The 18,931-nt window shown below is 35.5% G+C and overlaps 1 protein-coding gene across 1 annotated transcript in view; it reads left to right on the top strand.

Moving 5' to 3' along the window:
- BTBD9 (BTB domain containing 9) overlaps positions 1 to 18,931 on the top strand; it is a 118,394-nt gene that overhangs the window by 15,585 nt on the left and 83,878 nt on the right. The window contains exon 7 of the mRNA XM_065833670.2: positions 829 to 948. Coding sequence (XP_065689742.2) covers positions 829 to 948 — 120 coding nt within the window. The remainder of the gene's footprint in view (positions 1 to 828; positions 949 to 18,931) is intronic.

Genomic DNA, 18,931 nt, shown 5'->3' on the forward strand with positions numbered 1-18,931 from the left:
AACCTTCTGGCAGAAATCAGCATGAAAGGAGGATAAGTGCTAACATGGTGATGTTGAAATTTCTGTGAATATTGCAGACTAGTATGTTAAGAGAAACAAAATATTTTTAAACATATGTTTCATGACCTGCTGATCCACAAGTGCAGTTTCTACTTTATTCTAAGTACTACTGCTGGAGGTATAATATGGAAATAGCTGTGACTTAGTTTGGATTTTCTTTCTCCTGATAGAAAACTATAAGCTAAACATCATTGGTAAGCAAAAGGAAGACACAAATTGGATTAGTGACTTCTTTTATTTTTGAGTTTTGAGGTAATTTTGGTGTGTGTATGTGAGCAGTGACAGGCTAAACAATATATTGTGAACAACTTGAGAAGTGAAGAAAAGCATCAGTGAGAAGATGATCATAAAGTAAATTTGCATTTTTCACGTGGTTTGAAATTGCATTTTAGATCTGCTAAGTATGTTTTGATTTTTCTTTATGGATATGGCAATAGAAATCATAACTGTATCACTGATGTTTACGTTTATTCCATGCAGAAGGAATGCAATTATTACAGTGAGTTGAAGGTTTCCATTGCAGTGGTCTCACCTATTTACTGTAGATTGTGTGTTAGAATGTTTAAAGTCATTCTGAAAATGTCTTAACTGCATGTGAATTGTATTTCAAAGTTAGTTGGAAAATAGGGATTTATTTTAGATACAGGTCTGTGGGTAGGAACAAATAGCCTTATTTTCAGCACAACTGAAAATCCAGAGAAAGTGTAAGATTTAATACCCAAGATGTGGCTGCTTGTATTCTAACCAGTGTTTTTTGACAATCTATAGGTCTTATTCCTACTACATTGAGGTGTCCATGGATGAGTTAGACTGGATTCGGGTTATTGATCACTCAAAATACCTCTGTCGATCCTGGCAGAACCTCTATTTTCCTGCCCGTGTCTGCAGGTTAGTTCATCAATGTCATGTTGTATGGCTATCATTAAATAATGTAGACAACAGAATAAGTTGCTGGATTTTGCCACTGCATTATGAATTTCTGATAATGTATGATATGCGCAATTTTCATCAACTATCTTAAAAAAATTAAATTTGTCTATCTTGGTGGATGGTTTTTAAATGTAAATATAGGTGATAAATTGCAGACCTCCTGTTTTGAAAGCTCTGTTTCTTCCATCTCGAACTCTGCATCTCTTTATCTGTTCTTTGCTTTTTGAGTCGTACTCACTTTTCATTTTGCAGCTGATTTATTTTTTTTTTTTCAGTCAGTAGTAAACATCATTCCTCAGCTGCCAAAATGTTTAAAACGTGTTGACATGCTTGCTGTACAACTTGGAAATGTGTTTTTATATATTTTATATTTTTTCTGCTGTTGCATTGAAAAAGTGTTTTAGACAGTTGTGAAAGAGAAAAAGGGGAGAATTAGGACTAAGGAGGTTTGAGCAATGCATTGAGTAAACTAAAGCAGCCAGATGGGTTTAATTGTTATTAAGGTGATAATGTCTTCTTACTGTAGGTGCTGGGAATTCTGGGAAGAGCTTATGATCGCAGTGAAGCTATTTTATGCAAAAACTGTATTGAGCTTGTTGATAGAGAGGCCACGATTTGTAGATTGCAAAGATGTTACCATAATGAGATTTTGGGTCATAGACCCAAAAAGGAAATGCCCTACATTGTAAGAATTATTCTGTAGACACAAACTTTTTAATCAGCACAGCAGTTCTTGGAATCCCCAAGTAGGGGAAGCGCTGTATTTTCTCCAGAGAATGACTCTTTCTCTGATCTTTACTGCTCTGCAACATGGGATTGCCGGCAGAGTCCACGTGGGCAGTGTCTGGTGGGTCACTCGTGTCTCTCCTCCTCAGAGAACTCTTTCTCAGGCTCCCTGTGCTTTTAATAAGTTCATCCTGAATGTAACTGACTTGAAAGTTATTTTTCCTGATATAAACAAATGTGTTTTCACCTTTTCCCTGCAAGATTTATGATTCCAATTTTACTGTTTTTCTGAATTGGCTGGTGCTGTACTCTACTTTGTGTGCAAATCTGATAATTTTTTGCTTCAAGGTGTCTGTAATAAGTCATCTAGCAATAATGAAATGCCTCATGGAGTTTATAGGTGGTGTACATTTCCTGGGGATATTTTGATGTGTATATGTGACCTTAACTTGGTGCAGAGTAGACAGATTTTTAGTAAGCACAGCTTTTTTGCTTCCGTCATACTAGCAAGAAGATTTGAAGAGATCTAGGATGTTATGGTAGGGCTTCCCTTGATCTTCTTTTAAAAGGGCAACCATTTTTTGACCTCATTCAGAAACTTGTCAGAAAGAGATTTTGCTGTTTCAGTATCAGTTTATCTGCTTGTCATCCCCTCCCTCAGCTGTCTTCATCTCTACGTGTGTATGTGCCATGTTTTGAGAGCATTATTGCTCTGTTTTGGTGAAGACTTTTTTTTAACCTTGCCTGAAAGTGCACTGAGGCAAGAGTAGAGAGGAGAACATTATTCCAGGGTTTTAGATAGTACCTTACTCATATTTTGGCACAAAAGGACCTCATGTATTTTCTGGCTCTCTGATGATCTCTTAATCCTTTGCAACTTGCTCTTTATTGGAGGAACCGAGTATCAGGCGTGAGTTCATTTCATGTGGTGTGTCTTTATGGCGTAGCTATATGTTATTTACTTAAATGCATGCACAAGCACACCTGGAAACCTCTACCTTGCAGTTTTATTTTAGCAGATAGTTGAAGTATACAGTTGTCCAGGTAACTACAGCACAGTTTTTCCTATCACATAGTCCTCATGCCTCTTATTTTTCCTGTTCTGCTCCATGATCCCCAGTAAACCTGTTATTTTCTATAAATCTCTGTTCCTCATTATCATATCTACAGAGAGGGGTGGAATTCCCTGGAGGTGTGTAGCTGCTTTGAAGAGCAAGTGAAAGAGCTAAAGAGAAAATGATATAGCAGCATAAATTTATGAGTACTTATTGTTAAGGAGCAGTAACCTTTAGGCAATGTGAGTTCCCAGTCAACATGATAATTCAGGGTAGTTTAGATAAGGCTGTTCTGTAATCTATTTTTACATCAGTGAATTGTTGCCTACATAATATAAAAAGTGAATTTGCTAGTCAAAAATAAAAGTACTGTGACTATAGTTTACTGTTCTTTCTATGTATTTTTTTTCTGTAAATAATAAGAAAAAGCTATTACATATGTAATTAAGAGACCTACAATTGATGACAACTTTTTTAGGAGCTCCAATTCAAGATCTTTGTATTTATTTATTTACTGTAATATAAATAGGTTCGACTTGATGGTTGTGTCTGCTTTGATGAGGGGTTTGGACCAGCTGACCTCCAGAAGAGAGGCTTTGGGTGGGGGAGGCCACGTACACATAAGTATTAGTATTTGAGACTCTTATTTATCTGTCTTGTAATTAATATGCTGTACAGAAAGAAGTAATCAAGGAGGGCTAGGCTTTTTTTCCGTTTCCAATTTCGTGTTTTTGTGATTATGTATTTAAAGTGGTTTTTTTTACTTAAATGAGTTAAACTAGTTATATTTAAGATACTAACACAGGCAAAACAGAAATCCTAAAATACGTAGCACCTTTTTGTCATCTAAAAAGATACGATATCCAGCATTGTTAGCGCAGATTCAAAATATGAACTAATATGAGATTGTCAGAATTATTCTTTTAAGACTTGATATTGTTTTTACAGATGTTATGCATGCTTATCAAAGGGCAGCTATGTTTAAGTGTTTTATATTCTCTGTCTAGAAAGAAATTATCAGATTATCAGCAAATAATGAAAAAACAAACAAACAAACCCAAAATGCAACAACAACAAACAACAAAACAAAAAGCATTTATTTCATTTCAGGATGAAAATTCCTTCCCCATTTTTAAGGGAAGACTGTAATCCAACTCATCACTCACATATATTAGCATTAGATTAATTAATACATTCTTTACATCCCAAACTACTTATGTTTTCATATTGCTCAACACTACTTCCGCTCTGTACTCTTGAGTCAGTCTGACAAGTTCCACTGCCAAAATTTTCCTATTCATGGACAACAGGAGTACTGAAGAATCTAACTATCATGCCTTTCGTCTGTGTTCTTGACATTAGTTTTAACATTTATTACCTTTTTATCTTAGTCATGCAGATAATAATATCTTAGCAAACAACCACTTAGGGAACCATGCAGCAATTTTTTTAAAGGTATACGTGCCTTGTCAGAGGAAGATTCTGGACTAAATATCTTTTCACAGTATGGTTTCTTACCTGTAGAGATTTGAAATAGGTGGTGGTGATTGTTTTTCAGTTGATTTTAGTTCGAAGTGCTTTATGGCATCACTGTATAGGATGAATTCTTGAGTAGTAACAAAGAATTGAAGACTAGAGTTATTTGCTGTGGTTTTTATCTAGGTATCTTTTTTCAAAGCAAGGGAGTAGAACGTGCCAGATTCTCTGTATGTTGTTGAAGGACAACCTCTTTGTGTCTGATATGCTAGAGCAATTGTGCAAATATAAAGAGAATATGAACCCTGTAACATTAGGCAAGGTTAGTTGCCTTTTTGAGTTACTTTTCACATAAATATTACTTATGCAAGGTGAGAGCTGTCAAGGGCTGAACTAATGTGTTCATCTGAGTTTTAAGAAGCTGTTCAAACATTTCCATGGACATAAAAATTGATGGTGTCTGTCTTCTGTTTGCATGTGTAAAGGTGGGTTTGTTTTTCGAAAAGCCTTCACTTTTAATCTATCCTTTTTCAAATCCACAATCAATGCCTTTTTCACACTAGCTGGATGGAAAAAATGCAACCTTCTGGCATTTAGTTGTTAAATAAAACAAGTAATTTATACCACAATAAATCAGTTCAGTCTCCTTAACAAGTGACTTGTTGTATTATGTGTGTCATAGTCTCAATCATGGCTTTTGTTTTTTAACATATGGAGCATTGTGGAGTATTTGCAGTAGTGTTAGAGTTAGCAGCATTGTTGTACTTCTCATGAAAGATAATTTGTACTTGGCAAAGCATGTACCAAGCCATCCAAACTGATTAGGCAGTATTAAGTAAGTAATGTGACTCTTTACACTCTTCCTTCTTCGTGTTCCTTGTGAGCTCCGGTCTGTTTCAATAGGTTCAGATACCTGTTGCCAGCCGTAGCTTTTGTCTAGATTAATATATGAAAAATGGAAGGGCAGTGACCAAAGACTCTGAAATTCTGTAACGGAAAGGAGATGAGAAGATTGTTTATGCTTCCTCACACAAAGAAAATTATTTATTTCTGTTTTGTAGGATTTTATCCCTGATTTAGATATACAGGCTAATTTGTACGAGGAAGATTAATTCTTAGGCATTAAAGCTTAGTATAATAGGTGAGAGGGTGTAGCTGTATTATGAGGTGGTTTTTGTTTTTGTTTTTGTTTTTTTTGTGGTGTGTGTTTGTTTGTTTGGTTTTTTTTTCTAATAAGAGAAAAAGCTACATATTATACCTGGGCTTTTTATTGACATAATTGTATTTTAGGCTTTTAATTTTTGCTTTAAATATTTTAGATTACGTTATTTGACCACCTTTAAAAATTGAACAGCTATATACTATGCAGAAAAAGCAAGTAAGAGAGAGGGTTTATGGGGCAATTTTTTCTTTTTTTAAAGTGGTACTGTGTTTTTTTTTTTCCATTTCTTTTGGTCCTAGTTTCATTGTTTGCATTTGTAAAGCAGTTTTCATGTGGAGCTGAAGACTTTATTTACAGGGAAGATGGGAGACAGAAAATAGTCATGTAAGCAGGTTTCTGTCACTTAGGAACAAGTGTCAGATTCATAGTTACTTCAGCTTCCTCTTTTAATAGGCAATGTGGAAGAGAATGCTTGTTCGTTTATTATCCTTCTGTGGTTCATTACCAATTTTGAAGTGAATATTTTCCTTTCGTATTTCCAAGTATTTTTAGTACGTGTCTGTTAATTAAGCCAGCTGCATACCCTGTCATTAAACTAAAAAAAAATGAACAGCGTCTTCCTGATGATATTAAAAAGTTAACTGTCTTCTATAGCACCTACTCAGTCCATAGTCCTGACAATGTTGGATTGTGTTGTGTTTTAAGAAATCAGTGACAAAAATCATACAAGAACTGCTTGTAGGTTATTTTTCATGTGGATATCAGTTTGAATATGGGTAAGCAACAATAGTTCATGAAAAAAAAATAAAATTAAGATAAGCAGAGCTGCGATTCTAAGCCACAACTCTCTTTTCAAGATAAAGAAGTGGAAATACATTAAGTGAATGTTAGTATCTCTAACGGTCTTTGAACAGGCAGTGCTGTTTTCTGTTTTATCCTTCTCACTTTTTTCATCTTTTTGTTTGGTTGGTTGGTTTTTGTGACTTCCATCTTTTTGCTTTGCCCTGGAGCACAAAATTTGAAGAAGTTCATTAAAGCAATTACAAGAAAATAAAGTACTTTGAGAGGTCTCAACATAAGTCAAAAATAGCCACAAGGTGTCACTATGATAAAAGTTTAGAAGACTTAACGTCTTTCTGTTTTAACTCCTTTAGTTGAGCTGTTATTCCTAATGTATGTTGAGCTTGTGTACTACACTTTCCAGATTTACAGAATCATTATTGTTTGCTGGTTTTGCTATATTTTCCATGTCCCATCTGACGTTGGACGATGCTGAGTTCTAATTGGAGTAGTGTTTGCCTAACGAGAACTATTTATGGTTTGAAATGTAATGCTATTTTGTCAATAATACCAGAATTTCAAAAAGATAATGAAAGGGAGAAGGGGCCAATTTTTATCTGCATTTGCTACTATTTTCTTATCTCTTCTTGAGATATTGTACTGTGGCTAATCAAAGGGAAATATTCATTAATTACTACTCCATAAATTTTTACTCCTAAAGCATGTTTCTATTAAAAGATCTGATAATGTTACAAATGTGGGAAATTCTTTATGCATATTATTTTTTTCCCTTTTCAAAAATTTGTTTTAACTTGAAAAAAGTTGACTACTAGTATGTTGAATTAGTAGTGGTATAATATGTCTAAGTGCTTCATGTTTCCCTTAAAGTGCTTGGCTGCTATAGAAATTGTGGTGTGTAATTATTTTTACTTTAAAAGGTGCATTCGTGCGGTAAATATATTTAGCAGTGTGGAGAGCATTTCTTGCCTTTCCTTTTATTAAGCATTGACGATATTGGGTGATTTTTTTGTTCAATGCTCCAGCAGTTTTTGCTACTAATGATCACACCATTTATAATCCTCTGCCTGAGTGGAGATAAATTAAATTGTAGACCCTGACTCCTGAGCACTGCAAAAAGCAAAATGTAATAAGAGCAAATGTTTCCGTACTAGCACAGTTCTAAACTAAGAAAGGTTATTAGTTGTGCACAATTATTTTGCAGGTAGTGACACATGAACAGATATGATTTTTAAGTACAGGCTGGCTAACATTTTTTTTCTTTAATTTTCTTCTTGGTCAGGCAGCCTCAGATACCTGTGCTTTATACTAGTGACAGTACAAGAATTTTATTTATTTTTCTTTCCACATTAAACAGCAATGTATCTACTTCTAGCCTTACCAGTAGGTCTTGGACATACTTATAGAATCATAGAATCATTTCAATTGGAAGAGACCGCCAGGATCATTGAGTCCAACCATAACCTAACCTAACTCTAGCATTAAACCATGTCCCTAAGAACCTCATCTAAATGCCTTTTAAACACCTCCAGGGATGATGACTCCGCCACTTCCCTGGGCAGTGGTAGTAGATACCTATTTTGCAGTTTTCCTGTGTTTGGTGGAACTTAGTAATAATCATTTGCCAAAAGGCGTTCTGAATATGGTTCAATTTAAGATGTCGAACAAGAGAGGAGTTAACTCTTGAGAAAAAAAGCAGTTGAAGCACTGTCCCAGGTGCTTCAGCTGAGAAGAAAGTCATGTCTGCTGTTCTAATTGAGCACCAGCTTTTTCAAGCAAGTAATTCTGCGTTCTCCCCAGTGGAGGACAGTGGTGTTTAGAAAAGGTAAAGAGACATCCAAAAGAGGCTTTTAAACATCTGTTCTAACTTAAAATGCAACTCAACTACATCACTGACCTAATTGAAGCACACAGATTAAGAGCTGCTGGCAGGAGCTCTGATGCGGCCTTCAGTCAGTCTGAAAAGCATTTGAAAAATTTTTCATCACTGAATCACTAATATCCTTATAAAAGGACTTGTTGCAAATTGAATGATGAAACTGAAACCATCTTAACCTTAGTTACTGCACTTGAGAAATACAAATGGTTGCATAGGCAACATGTTGATTAGTTATTTTATTTGTATGGTGCTGTGGGAAGCATTGACTGTTGTGTAAATATTTTATTTCTAACTGTGCAGATCTGCTGATGTTTCAGAGTTCAGGGAAAAGAAAAACAAAACCCAAACCAAAACAAATAAACCTTTCTGCACAATGCAAATTAGCTTTTCCTCATTTCTGCAAAATTGAAATCTAAAAATCTTTTCCAAATTCTAATATTGTATGTAATACAGTGATAATGTAATGTCCAGAGATAAGTAAAAATGATCTTGGTTTGTATTACAGAAACATATTATTAAGAAAAAACAATTTTGAAGTGTCACTCCAAAGCTTTGAGGGTTTTCACTGACGTTAATTTCACAAATCAGTTTTCACTGTTTGTATGTAGGTGGGGGATTTTGGTTTTTTGTTTGTTTTCTTTGGTTGTTTGGGTTGTGGTTTTTTTTTTTTTTTAGTTGGAGAAAAGAGCTAATCATTCTAGTAGAAGCTGATCAGATTGAGGAATCTTTATTGGCATGCTTCCAATACCTTGCTTTTAAACTTTGTTAAATACAAGGAAATTATTTCCTGAAGTCTCCATTTTAGTGGCTATGTGCAGCTTCGTCATCTGTCAGTGTTTAAATCTTTTTTCCAGTATGTGTTCAATCTGGCATTTTTTTCTTTTCCCAAGATAAGGTGATAGTCTCAGATTTTTCAAACAATGTAGATCATCTACACAGGATCAAGAAAGCTTTTGGATTGGGATCTGAGTATTGATTTAAAAGATCCCTTTCTTCATTTAGGGTTATGTATACTTTTGATCTTAAGCTTACGTTTCTAATTTTAGCTCTAAATGTGGTTCTAGTCCTACAAAAGCTCACTTTTCTACAAGTGTAATCAATAACAATTTTTCATCAGGAACTTAATGAAGGCTGCTTTTCTCAAATTCCTTCTCTGTCTCTGCCATAGCAATTTCAGTTATCCTAACTTAAAGAGCTCGATGTAGCTTTGAGGAAAACCAAAAAGCTACTGTGCATTTAAGCTGTTGATGACAACCTGCCAGACAGCTCATCCCCTGAAAATGAATATTTGTCTGAAAAAGTGTGTGTAGAGGAGTCAATATGGCTTGTATAGAAATATTTGAGAAATGTGAGTGTCTGCCAATCCAGTGTGTTGGATTTGAATTATAAAAAGTATAGTATAGTGTATTATTTTCTTATTCTTTGATTTATACACTAGGAGAAACTATTAGCTTTTCAAGAGATCTAGATTACATATTTCTCATGTTTGACGTAATAACTTTTTATTAGTATGGTTTGAATTTCTGTGTATTCAGAATTTTCATGTACTTATTGCAAGTTTATTAAACATTAAGTTTTTTCTAGGTCTATTTTCATGTGGTTTCACCTCATAAAAGATATCTGATGTAGATGAAAATTATCAGTAGTTATTCAGCTTGAGAGTGATACATAAAGATACACCTAAACACTAAATTATCAAATTGTTCATAATAATTCTATAGCAAGTTGTATTTTAAAGTTAATTTTGCAGAAGACAAATCTGTATTGAAAAGGCATTTTCAACACTCTTTTTCTTATAACACTCTCCTGTGACTTCTTTTACACTCCAAGAGATAGAATTAACTGTGCAAACATATATATTTACAAAGATAGGCTTTTACTAAAGGAAATCTTATTTTGCTAAATTCATAAGAATTCTGGTTTATTTTGGTTTGTTGATTAGTGATGGCTATCTGTTGAAGTTGTTTGATGTCATTGTGTAAAGCATTTCTCTTTTTCCCTGCTTCGCAGCATATAACAAGCACAGCTTGTTCCTGTGTATCTGAAGCACTGTACCACACTTGCACATTATGAATACTCAAATCGTATATAATAAAACCAAATAACACACTTGTATGGATTCGCTTCTAAGTTTCTAGGTTTATAAAGGTATTTGTCAACTAACATGAGGCAGATCTCAGTTGTGATTTGAATGACATTAAAGACATCATAGCAAAGCAAATTTGTCCATGGTTAAGCTTGATTTTTTTTTTTTTTTTGTTCACAAACCTCAATTTGTCTTCTGTGTAGCCCTTTTTAAAGGTATAAATCAGTGTATGAATGGGAGAGCCATAAAGTAAACTCTTTTGTTCAATGTTCTTTTTACTCCTGGTGTTGAATTTGAGCTTCTTGAGCTTGGACTGTACTTACTCTTATCTCAGTTTCAATAGGGAGGATTAGGCTGATGGTTCCATTTGGTGCAACTTTTAAATGGCTTTCTGTTCCATGAAAGGAATATTCCCCCCCCCTAATACAAGAGAAGACAGGACATAAACAGTTGAAAAATCAAGTTGAAAAGACCAGTAAATAAAAATGAACAAATTAGGTGCTACAGTGAATCAAATGTATAGGAAATAAGACACACTGGGGAAGTTTGCATAACCATCTTCAACTGACAAAAATGAATGAGTGAAGGAAAGAAAGCAATGAGAAGAAGAGAAATATCACACAGGGGACGTACAGCATGTTTGGAGAAAAAAATCTCAGTGCAAGTGAAAAAAAGGTTTAAAAAGTAGTAATTTTTACAGTAGGGATAATTATAGGAATACCACATGTTATTGATCATTTTTAGACTGCTACTGGAAGCAGTTAGTTTATAATTTGTAGTATCTTGTAAAAGAGAGAAGGAGCGATCTTTGCAAAACCACTAGATTCTGCATTTGGGTTTTGATTTTTTCCACAAAGCAATTTTTACAGCTTTATACTTTTATACTTGTTTTTCATGTGTAAGATTGGGACAAATATTTCCACACTGGACATGTAATAAAGATATTTTAAGTAGCATCATCAGTGATCAGTAAAGTGGTGGCTTCATTACTTTTCTTCATGCCATTTTCTTTGTTGTTTGTGTTGGGGAATAACAGCAGTGATGGAAGGTGTATTAAATATCGATTTCTAAATCTGTATTCTGTTCAGTTCAATTATCCTGTCTCTTTTAATGGCAAATTGCAGAGTTGGCTAATCAGGCTGGGTTCTCATTAACAAGCTAAGTGCCTACTGAGTCTGATCAGCAGCCCCAGCCCCGTGTCCTGCCTGGGACCCCAAGAGCAGGAGGTACTGCTCTGGAAGAGCCTGGGAGCCTGCCTGCTCTCTGACTGCCCTTCTCCTTATTCTCCTATCCATACTGTTTGTAGGAGTTCTGAGATTTCTTGTACATTTATTTATCTAAGTTCCTTCTCTGACTGGGCTGTTCCCAACTGCTTTTACAGCTCCTAGCAGCAGCAAATTCCAAAAGCTCATTAGCCACTGCATGAAGAAAGTTGCTTCATCTGTTTAGATGATTCTTTTACTAGTTTGTGCCTTCTTGTTCCAGTATTGTGGGATCTGGTGAATAACAACACTGCATTCACCTTTTGCACTCTTACCAAGACTTTGTGAATGTCAAGCATTCATCAGCCATCTCCTCTTTGGTTCCATCTGCTCTGTTGCTTTTATGATTTTAGGTGATCTCTGTACCTTCTGTGACTCTGCTGTGTGTCCTCCTTCAGGTGTGGACACCATAACTGTACATGGCACACCAAACTGGTACAGACAGAACATCCCTCTGCTTTCTTCTCAGCACCCCTTCCCAACTTCGTGCAGTATTTTGCTGATCTGCTGCCCCTGAAAAACTGCCTTTCATGTGCAGAGCTGAGGCTTGTTAGCTCCCAGGCTACTTAGAAGCAAGAGTATAGATCTCATGGTTCTTCTTTTCTTGATATTGACAGTGTTTTGCAAATGAATGCTTTTGTCTTTCACAGTTCCTTGACTAACTACATGACTCACATGAGACTTGAGGTTTTGTTCAACTCTTATGTTAAAGCTTTAAAAAGGAAGATTCAACAGTATTATTACTTTGGGTTGAAGGTGATGCACTGTTTACAAACATTAATTCTCTGATATACTTTAGATGCTAAAATTGGATGTGCTGTGTTTGGTTTTTTTAATTCCCACCTCCACCCCCCAAAAAAAAACCCGAAAAAAACAGAAAAAAAAAAAAAAAACCACAAAAAATCACTCTAAACCCACCTGGAGATTTTCTCAAATTATGCAGATCTGGTTTTGGTAGGAGGATGAATGTACAGGATTTCTATTTTTATGTATTTATTTTTAGTTAGTGACTAGAACTATAGACTTTTAAAATGAGTGAAACATTCTGAAGCTAAAATAATTATTTTCTTTCAAGTACTCCTATGTAGAGTTGGGAGGTAAATTTGGTTGTTTTGCAGTTACGTTTTTAAGTGGTTACAATTAAATGGAATTGGAAAAATCCTGAAAATTCCTTAGAACTAAGTCAAGTTTTTCAAATTCATAAGAGACTTAATTTTTCAAATGCTTGGGATTTGTGTGAGAGGAATCTACACTAACTTTCCATGTGATTTGACTTTACATGTTGTTTGTCACATGACCTTATTGGATGCCCTCGGTCTTTTTGTGCCAGCATAATTTGGATAATGGAGTTTAAAATAGTTTTGTTTAAAAGAACAATTAATTCAAAAGAAAGTAATGCATTACAGTTTCTGTAACAAGCCTTTTAGAGTCTAGAAAGTAAGAGTTTAAATTTCATGTTTGGGCATTTGAAAAAATTAGGAGTAAATTAGAATACATAGTATTAAGGTATACAATCAATCTCAATTGTACCTTAGGGTATTTTCCATAGAGCAGTTAAGTTCTTCAGTGCATGTTAATAGGTTTGTAATCTGATAAAATCAACTTGTAAGAGCCATGGATCTTGGCTTTTTAAAATAATTCTTATTTTGGTTACAGTATTGGTAGCAGGACAATTTTCTGTGTAAAGTAAGTATTTATGAAAGCTTTTATTGATCTAAGACAATTTATTTTTTTTCAGTTTAACTAGTGATGTTAATGTTTTATTTGGAGGGTAAGGGTTGTTGGTTTTTTTTGAGAGTATTCTTGATTCTGATATAATAGCTAGGAGAATTAGATGGGTGGAACACTATGTATATCTGTATGCATAGATACTCTTCCCATTCAGGTTGTATTTCATTTCCCTTTTTTTTTTAAGGGAGGGATTTAATGTATGTTGAGATGAAAACTGATTTTAAAACTTCAGTAGATCAAAATAGGGTGAAGGTCTGGAAGACATTATTGCTGATGATTCCAGTTTGTAGTAAATTATAAAGCATACATAACAACTGCAAAGAGAGATGACTTCCTGTGTCATATTTCATTTTGCCTTCACAGATAAGTGTGTAAATGAAAGGGAAACAAATTGTTTCAGTATGGCAAATCTATATTATTTCTTTGGAGTGAAAATGAATGAAATTGAAATAATTCACTCTTGGGTGAAACTAGAACCTATAAATGTATTTTATCCTCTTGGTGCAGATTGACATACTGCAGATTAGTAATAAGAGAATGTTCCTCCTATCATCAAGAGTAGTCAGACATGTTCCAGAATACTGAATTACAGTCACTGAAAAGGGGTTCACTGTACTCTCATGTAATTTACACAGAAGAGCATGTAATTCATCATTTTAACGAAAGCTGCTGTTCACTGTTAGGAAATTTATTTTTTCAGACTTGTTAAACTCTTTTTATCCTTTGCATTATGGGAAGTTTGTAGTTACCTGTGCCTCATCTGCATCATCTGTGCACAACCTGATTTCTGGGAAGATACTGAAAGCTCTTTACAGTCCTTTGGTGAGTGGGCATGTGTTGGTACCATCCCATCCTGACTGATCTTCCCCACAGGTGTCTGGAAATAATTATATTAAGAAGGTTTGGGGTCAATGGCATGTTTAGAATACTTTGTTTCCACAACGCACTGATGTTGTTATTATTATGTAGAGAATGAGAGACCCTTGAAAGTTTCACAGTGCTGTATGCAAGGTGAGCTTGTGAGGTTTGTAGTGATGATACTTCCCCTGCTAGTTTGCTTGTGTATCTACAGCCACCAAAACTCTTCTGTTCACCTATATGAAGGCAAAGAAAATCAAAGCTAAAGTGTCTTGATCATTCAGAAGGCACATCTTTCTGTCCTGCTGACGAGCATTGCAAAGGAACTAGAAAATTGTCTTCTCAAAATATTAGGTATGTGTTTGTCAATTCTATCTTCCATGTTTTGGTTTACAAAGTAATAGTATGACAGAATACGTGCCAGTAGTTCATTCTTCTTTGAAAATCAGTTCCTTTATGTTTTTCATAAGTGGTTAGTTATTAAGAATTCCTCTTTTACTACAGCTTCAATGAAAAATTTAGGAGACGGCTCTTAAGCCAGCTTTCCTTCTGTATCTGTTTCTTATCAGTGTGAATGCTGGAGAAGCGCAGATGTTCCTTTAGTTTTCATGTTACATGCTCTGCAGAAAAATATGCTACTAGGTATTTATTTTTCTAGTTCTTAAGAATTGTTTGAAGAAAGCTACTGTCAAGTTTGTTACAGCATGGAGCCCTATAACATGTTACAGAAACAATATGACAAGGATGAAGATTGGCTGACTTCACAGCAGTGTAATTCTAGAGGCAAATGTAAGGTAACACAAATGGCTGGAGAGGACTAATCTTGCCATATTGCACATATATTTAATAGAAAACAGAGAACCTCTTCCAGGACTTGACAGAGAGCATGAACCTAAATGTGGTGATTTGAATGCCTTTTATTGGAACCCTTTTATGTCTACTAATAGTGCTGAGGAACGTCAGGTGACCATTCCCACAATGTAGCTCCCCAAGTTGAATGCCTATAGCTAAATGATGTGAAGAATTCCTCTTTCCTTTAGGAATTGTTTTCTGTCAGGAGTGTCCGTGTTATTGACTGGAGATATACATGTGATGGAAGAGATTAATACTTCTTTGGAGGAATGTTGGTACAAGGACAGGGTGCAGGGAAGGCCTGTGCTTAGAAAATTACTATTTGATTGATATTTGACAAAAAAATACTGGATATTTTCATAACCAGTGGTTAGATGCAATATGCATCTAATTAAACTCAAGGGGGAAGAAATGGTACAAATGAAGTAGAGAGGATGTTGATAGGAGATTGAGGTGACAGAATAGTTTCTCTGCTCAAATAACCTCCTAGGACTTATGTACATCAAACATCTACAAGGTGAAATAGAAAACATGACGCTTTAACAGAGGAGTGCTTAGGTTTGTATTTGGTAAACTGGGGAGAAGACTGGACTCTGGAAGTCATCTTCTAAATGCTGATGATTGTAGGCTTCTTATTCAAAGGGACAGTCTACATCTTACTGGCACTTGTTTCTGTATTGTGGTTGGTTTGTATTTGTCATTATCAGAAATAAGGTTATAGTTGAATTTTGGGGAGAATCTGGTTTTTGTGAGTTCTTTTTTTAGAAGTTGGAAATATCACATACTTTTTTTTAATAAAAAGTTTAGGCTTGTTGAATTAAATAAAAAATGCTAAATTGTGTTTCTCAAAAGATGCATTTTAGACACAGTATTAATTTGTGTCTAAAATAATCTAACTGTGGAGCTGATGGAACCATTTTATTCTATACTATAAACTTGTTTAGTGCAGATTTCTTCCAAGAATTATTGTTAAAGAATCCTCCAAATCACTGGCTAAGGAAGATTGCTTAAAGCAATGCATGAAATGCAAACTAATTGTCTTCCCAGGTTGGCCTGTTTCCTCTATTAGCTTTGGCAACTACCAGACTTCAGTTAAAAATGTCTCGGAGTGATGCATTGTTCTGTGTGTTTTGGGATGGTGGCAATTAAACGTTTTTTATGGGAGGTGGTGTGAATGAGAGGAAGTACTGTTCTTGACCAGCCTCTTGAGCATTTGAAGGACTTCACTAGTGTGTCACTTATAAAATCTCTGAAGATTAACTGATTTTAAAAGTACATCGTGTCTGAATATTTACTGTGAACTTGACACTTTTTCTCATTTTGTACTGCGGATGTTCAGTGTTTGAGCTGTTCAGAAATAAACCACCAAAAAAAGCTGCAGTGGGGAAGAAGGCACCTGGGCACTAAAGAACATCTATTATCCCATTTTATTTTAAAGTAAGCTCAGTGGTGCTTTATCTGAAATTACCATTTTGGTGAAATTCATAATCTAATCCTTATTATGTAGCTTCATGGCTTGCATTGTGTGCAACTGCCGTGATGCAATTGAAAAAATTGAATGTATTTGTTCTCTGTTACCTAAAAAGGAAATGTTTCAGTATGAAAATTTTATGGTCATTACATCAATTTCTTAAGTGCAGGTGGGAGGAATTACTATTGATCTAATAGATTTAATAGTTTGGATTCAAAATCTATGGAATAGAAGTAATATTTTGCAGCTGAGTAACTGCCAAGTGTAATCCTTCAGGCAGAGTTCCGAAAGCAGCTGTAAAACTGGAAAATTACGTTCTTTTCTGTTTCAGGCATAACTGGACTTGAGTATCTTTGTTCATTTTAGTTACCAGTGAATTAATCAGCATAAGGTGGTAAATTATGTATTTTATTTCAGTTGTTCAGGTAACAATTTGGTTTGAGTATTAAAATTAGGAACTGTATGTGGTTACCATGAAAATTACTTGAAGTAGTTGCAGTACTTAAGAGAAAACAGAGGTCAGCACAGGAGTCACCAACAATGGAGAATGCATTTATACGAGGTGCATTGGATCAGGCTGGTAGAAAGGGTCTGAGCTTTTTATTTCTCTCTGCAGTGTTTTTGCTATTTCTAGTGGCCTTTTTAAAGGAGAGAAGAGGGGTTTTTTTCTGCAGTCCTCTGAATGTCTTTTGTTTTGCTTCCTCCCACACTTTGCTCTTTCTGTTTGCGACTTCTGGTTTTCAGAATTGGTCGGTACTATTTCAGGTGTTGGCCAGAAGAAATGACTTGGAAGTACTGTGGAGCTTTCCTACCCATGTAGTCTTTTAAGGAGAGTTTTTATGTTGGCTTTCTAGTTATCTTGATTTATGGTTCAAAAATGTTATGTATAAACATGTCAGTTCTTCACTTATTAATAAGCTTCAGCCTATTTAAGACAGTGGTTTCATCAAGGTTGGCTGAAACACTATTTACACTGAGTAAGCAAGAATTCCATGGAGATGGAATAAACTAATGTGTCTCGTCTTAATGATGCAAGACGTGTTGTAAAAAAAGAATATGTACATATTAGCATCACTGTAGGGGAAGAAAGAAGTTTTTTTGGTGGTTTACGTTTTCTTGTGCATGATGTCTCAGGTGCCCAGATGTGGTGCATTAGAATGGACTTCTTTTATGATAATTGTAGGTAAATATTTTCAAAGTACTACATGAGAGTTAATAGATATGACAGTTACAGTGCGTAGCTAAAATAAAACAGTAACCAACAGTATCAAGAACAAAAATGGGGAATTCCTATCCAAATATTCTGAAATACACATGTGCTTTTCACTTCGAGTAGCAGATTTATTTTTTTTTTACGATTCAGGAGGGAAATATGCAATCAATTTTGTTAACTTAATTGCCATCATCTAATTAGAATATGCAGTGTCATACTTGGAGGCACAGGGGGAGGGTGGTCTTAAAAATAAAGTTGAAAATTTTTGTAGAATTATGACCACACCTTAATGTTAGAAGAATTGTCATTTACAGATACTGCAACATTAAAGCTTTAATGAATAATAATCTACTCCAGGGTCACTGGAGTAATTTCTGTGGCCTGTTTTCTACAATACAGTTTCTGACAACTCCCAAAAGTACAAATGGAACAGGTGCCTGTTCTCTGGTGTGATTGTTCATCTGCAGCTAAAAGTCATTTTTCTTTTTGATTCTGCTCTCCTCTTTGCAATTTCTGTTGAGCAAGTTAAATGTACTGGTTTGCTTGCACATCAGCAATGTCTTGATACTCACATTCTTCCTCTGCAGTTAGAAAATGGATTAATTCTTTATTTAATGCTTGCATCCCCTTCCCAGGCCAGGGCTGAATTTTAAGTGATTCATTCTGGCTCAGGAAACTTAAGTGTTAAGTGAGCTGGTTCCCTGGACTGACACACAATCCCCGTATGCCATGCTGTCACTGCTTCATCTTCCTTCAGAAAGCCACACTGGACTTGATGGGTGGTTCCTCCTGGTCCTCCCCTGCCCAGAGCTCAAGGTTAGCACTGAGGTGGGGATTTTTGAGGCTGAACTTGTGACTCTCACCTTCTCTTAACCTCTTGTTCTTGGACTGGGAGTTGGTAATCCCATGCTGAGTGCATGGGAAACCTTGCCAGTGTCTTATTGAAAGAAAAACAGTCCACTGACTTACATGTAGACAGCTCCAAAGACTCAAATTTGAGACTTCCTTTTCTCTTCCCTCACCTTCCTCCAGAGTTCTCAAATCTTTGGGTCACTGCTGGGTGTCTTCTGCTGGCCGTGCATGCTTGGCAGCAGGATACTAGCCAGTCTGTGAGTGAAGAACAGTTCTTATTCATATGCACGGTAATTAACTGAGAAAAACACTTTCTTAGACTAATCATGAGTATGATTCTCACCTTCAGCACAGTCCCCTAGTGACTTTTCTGCAGGCCAGTCATCAGTCAAGTGGGAAAGTGCTGGCCTTGTCATTCACTGGAGAAGGGAATTGTTGCTGAGCTGCTGTCTTCCTCCTTTCTGCTGCTTCTTATTGGGTTTCTGTATCCTGTCACATCAATCTTTTTTCTTCTCTGTTT

Source organism: Patagioenas fasciata, chromosome 3 (genome assembly GCF_037038585.1).
Source record: "Patagioenas fasciata isolate bPatFas1 chromosome 3, bPatFas1.hap1, whole genome shotgun sequence".
In the NCBI taxonomy this organism is placed as follows: Eukaryota; Metazoa; Chordata; class Aves; order Columbiformes; family Columbidae; genus Patagioenas; species Patagioenas fasciata.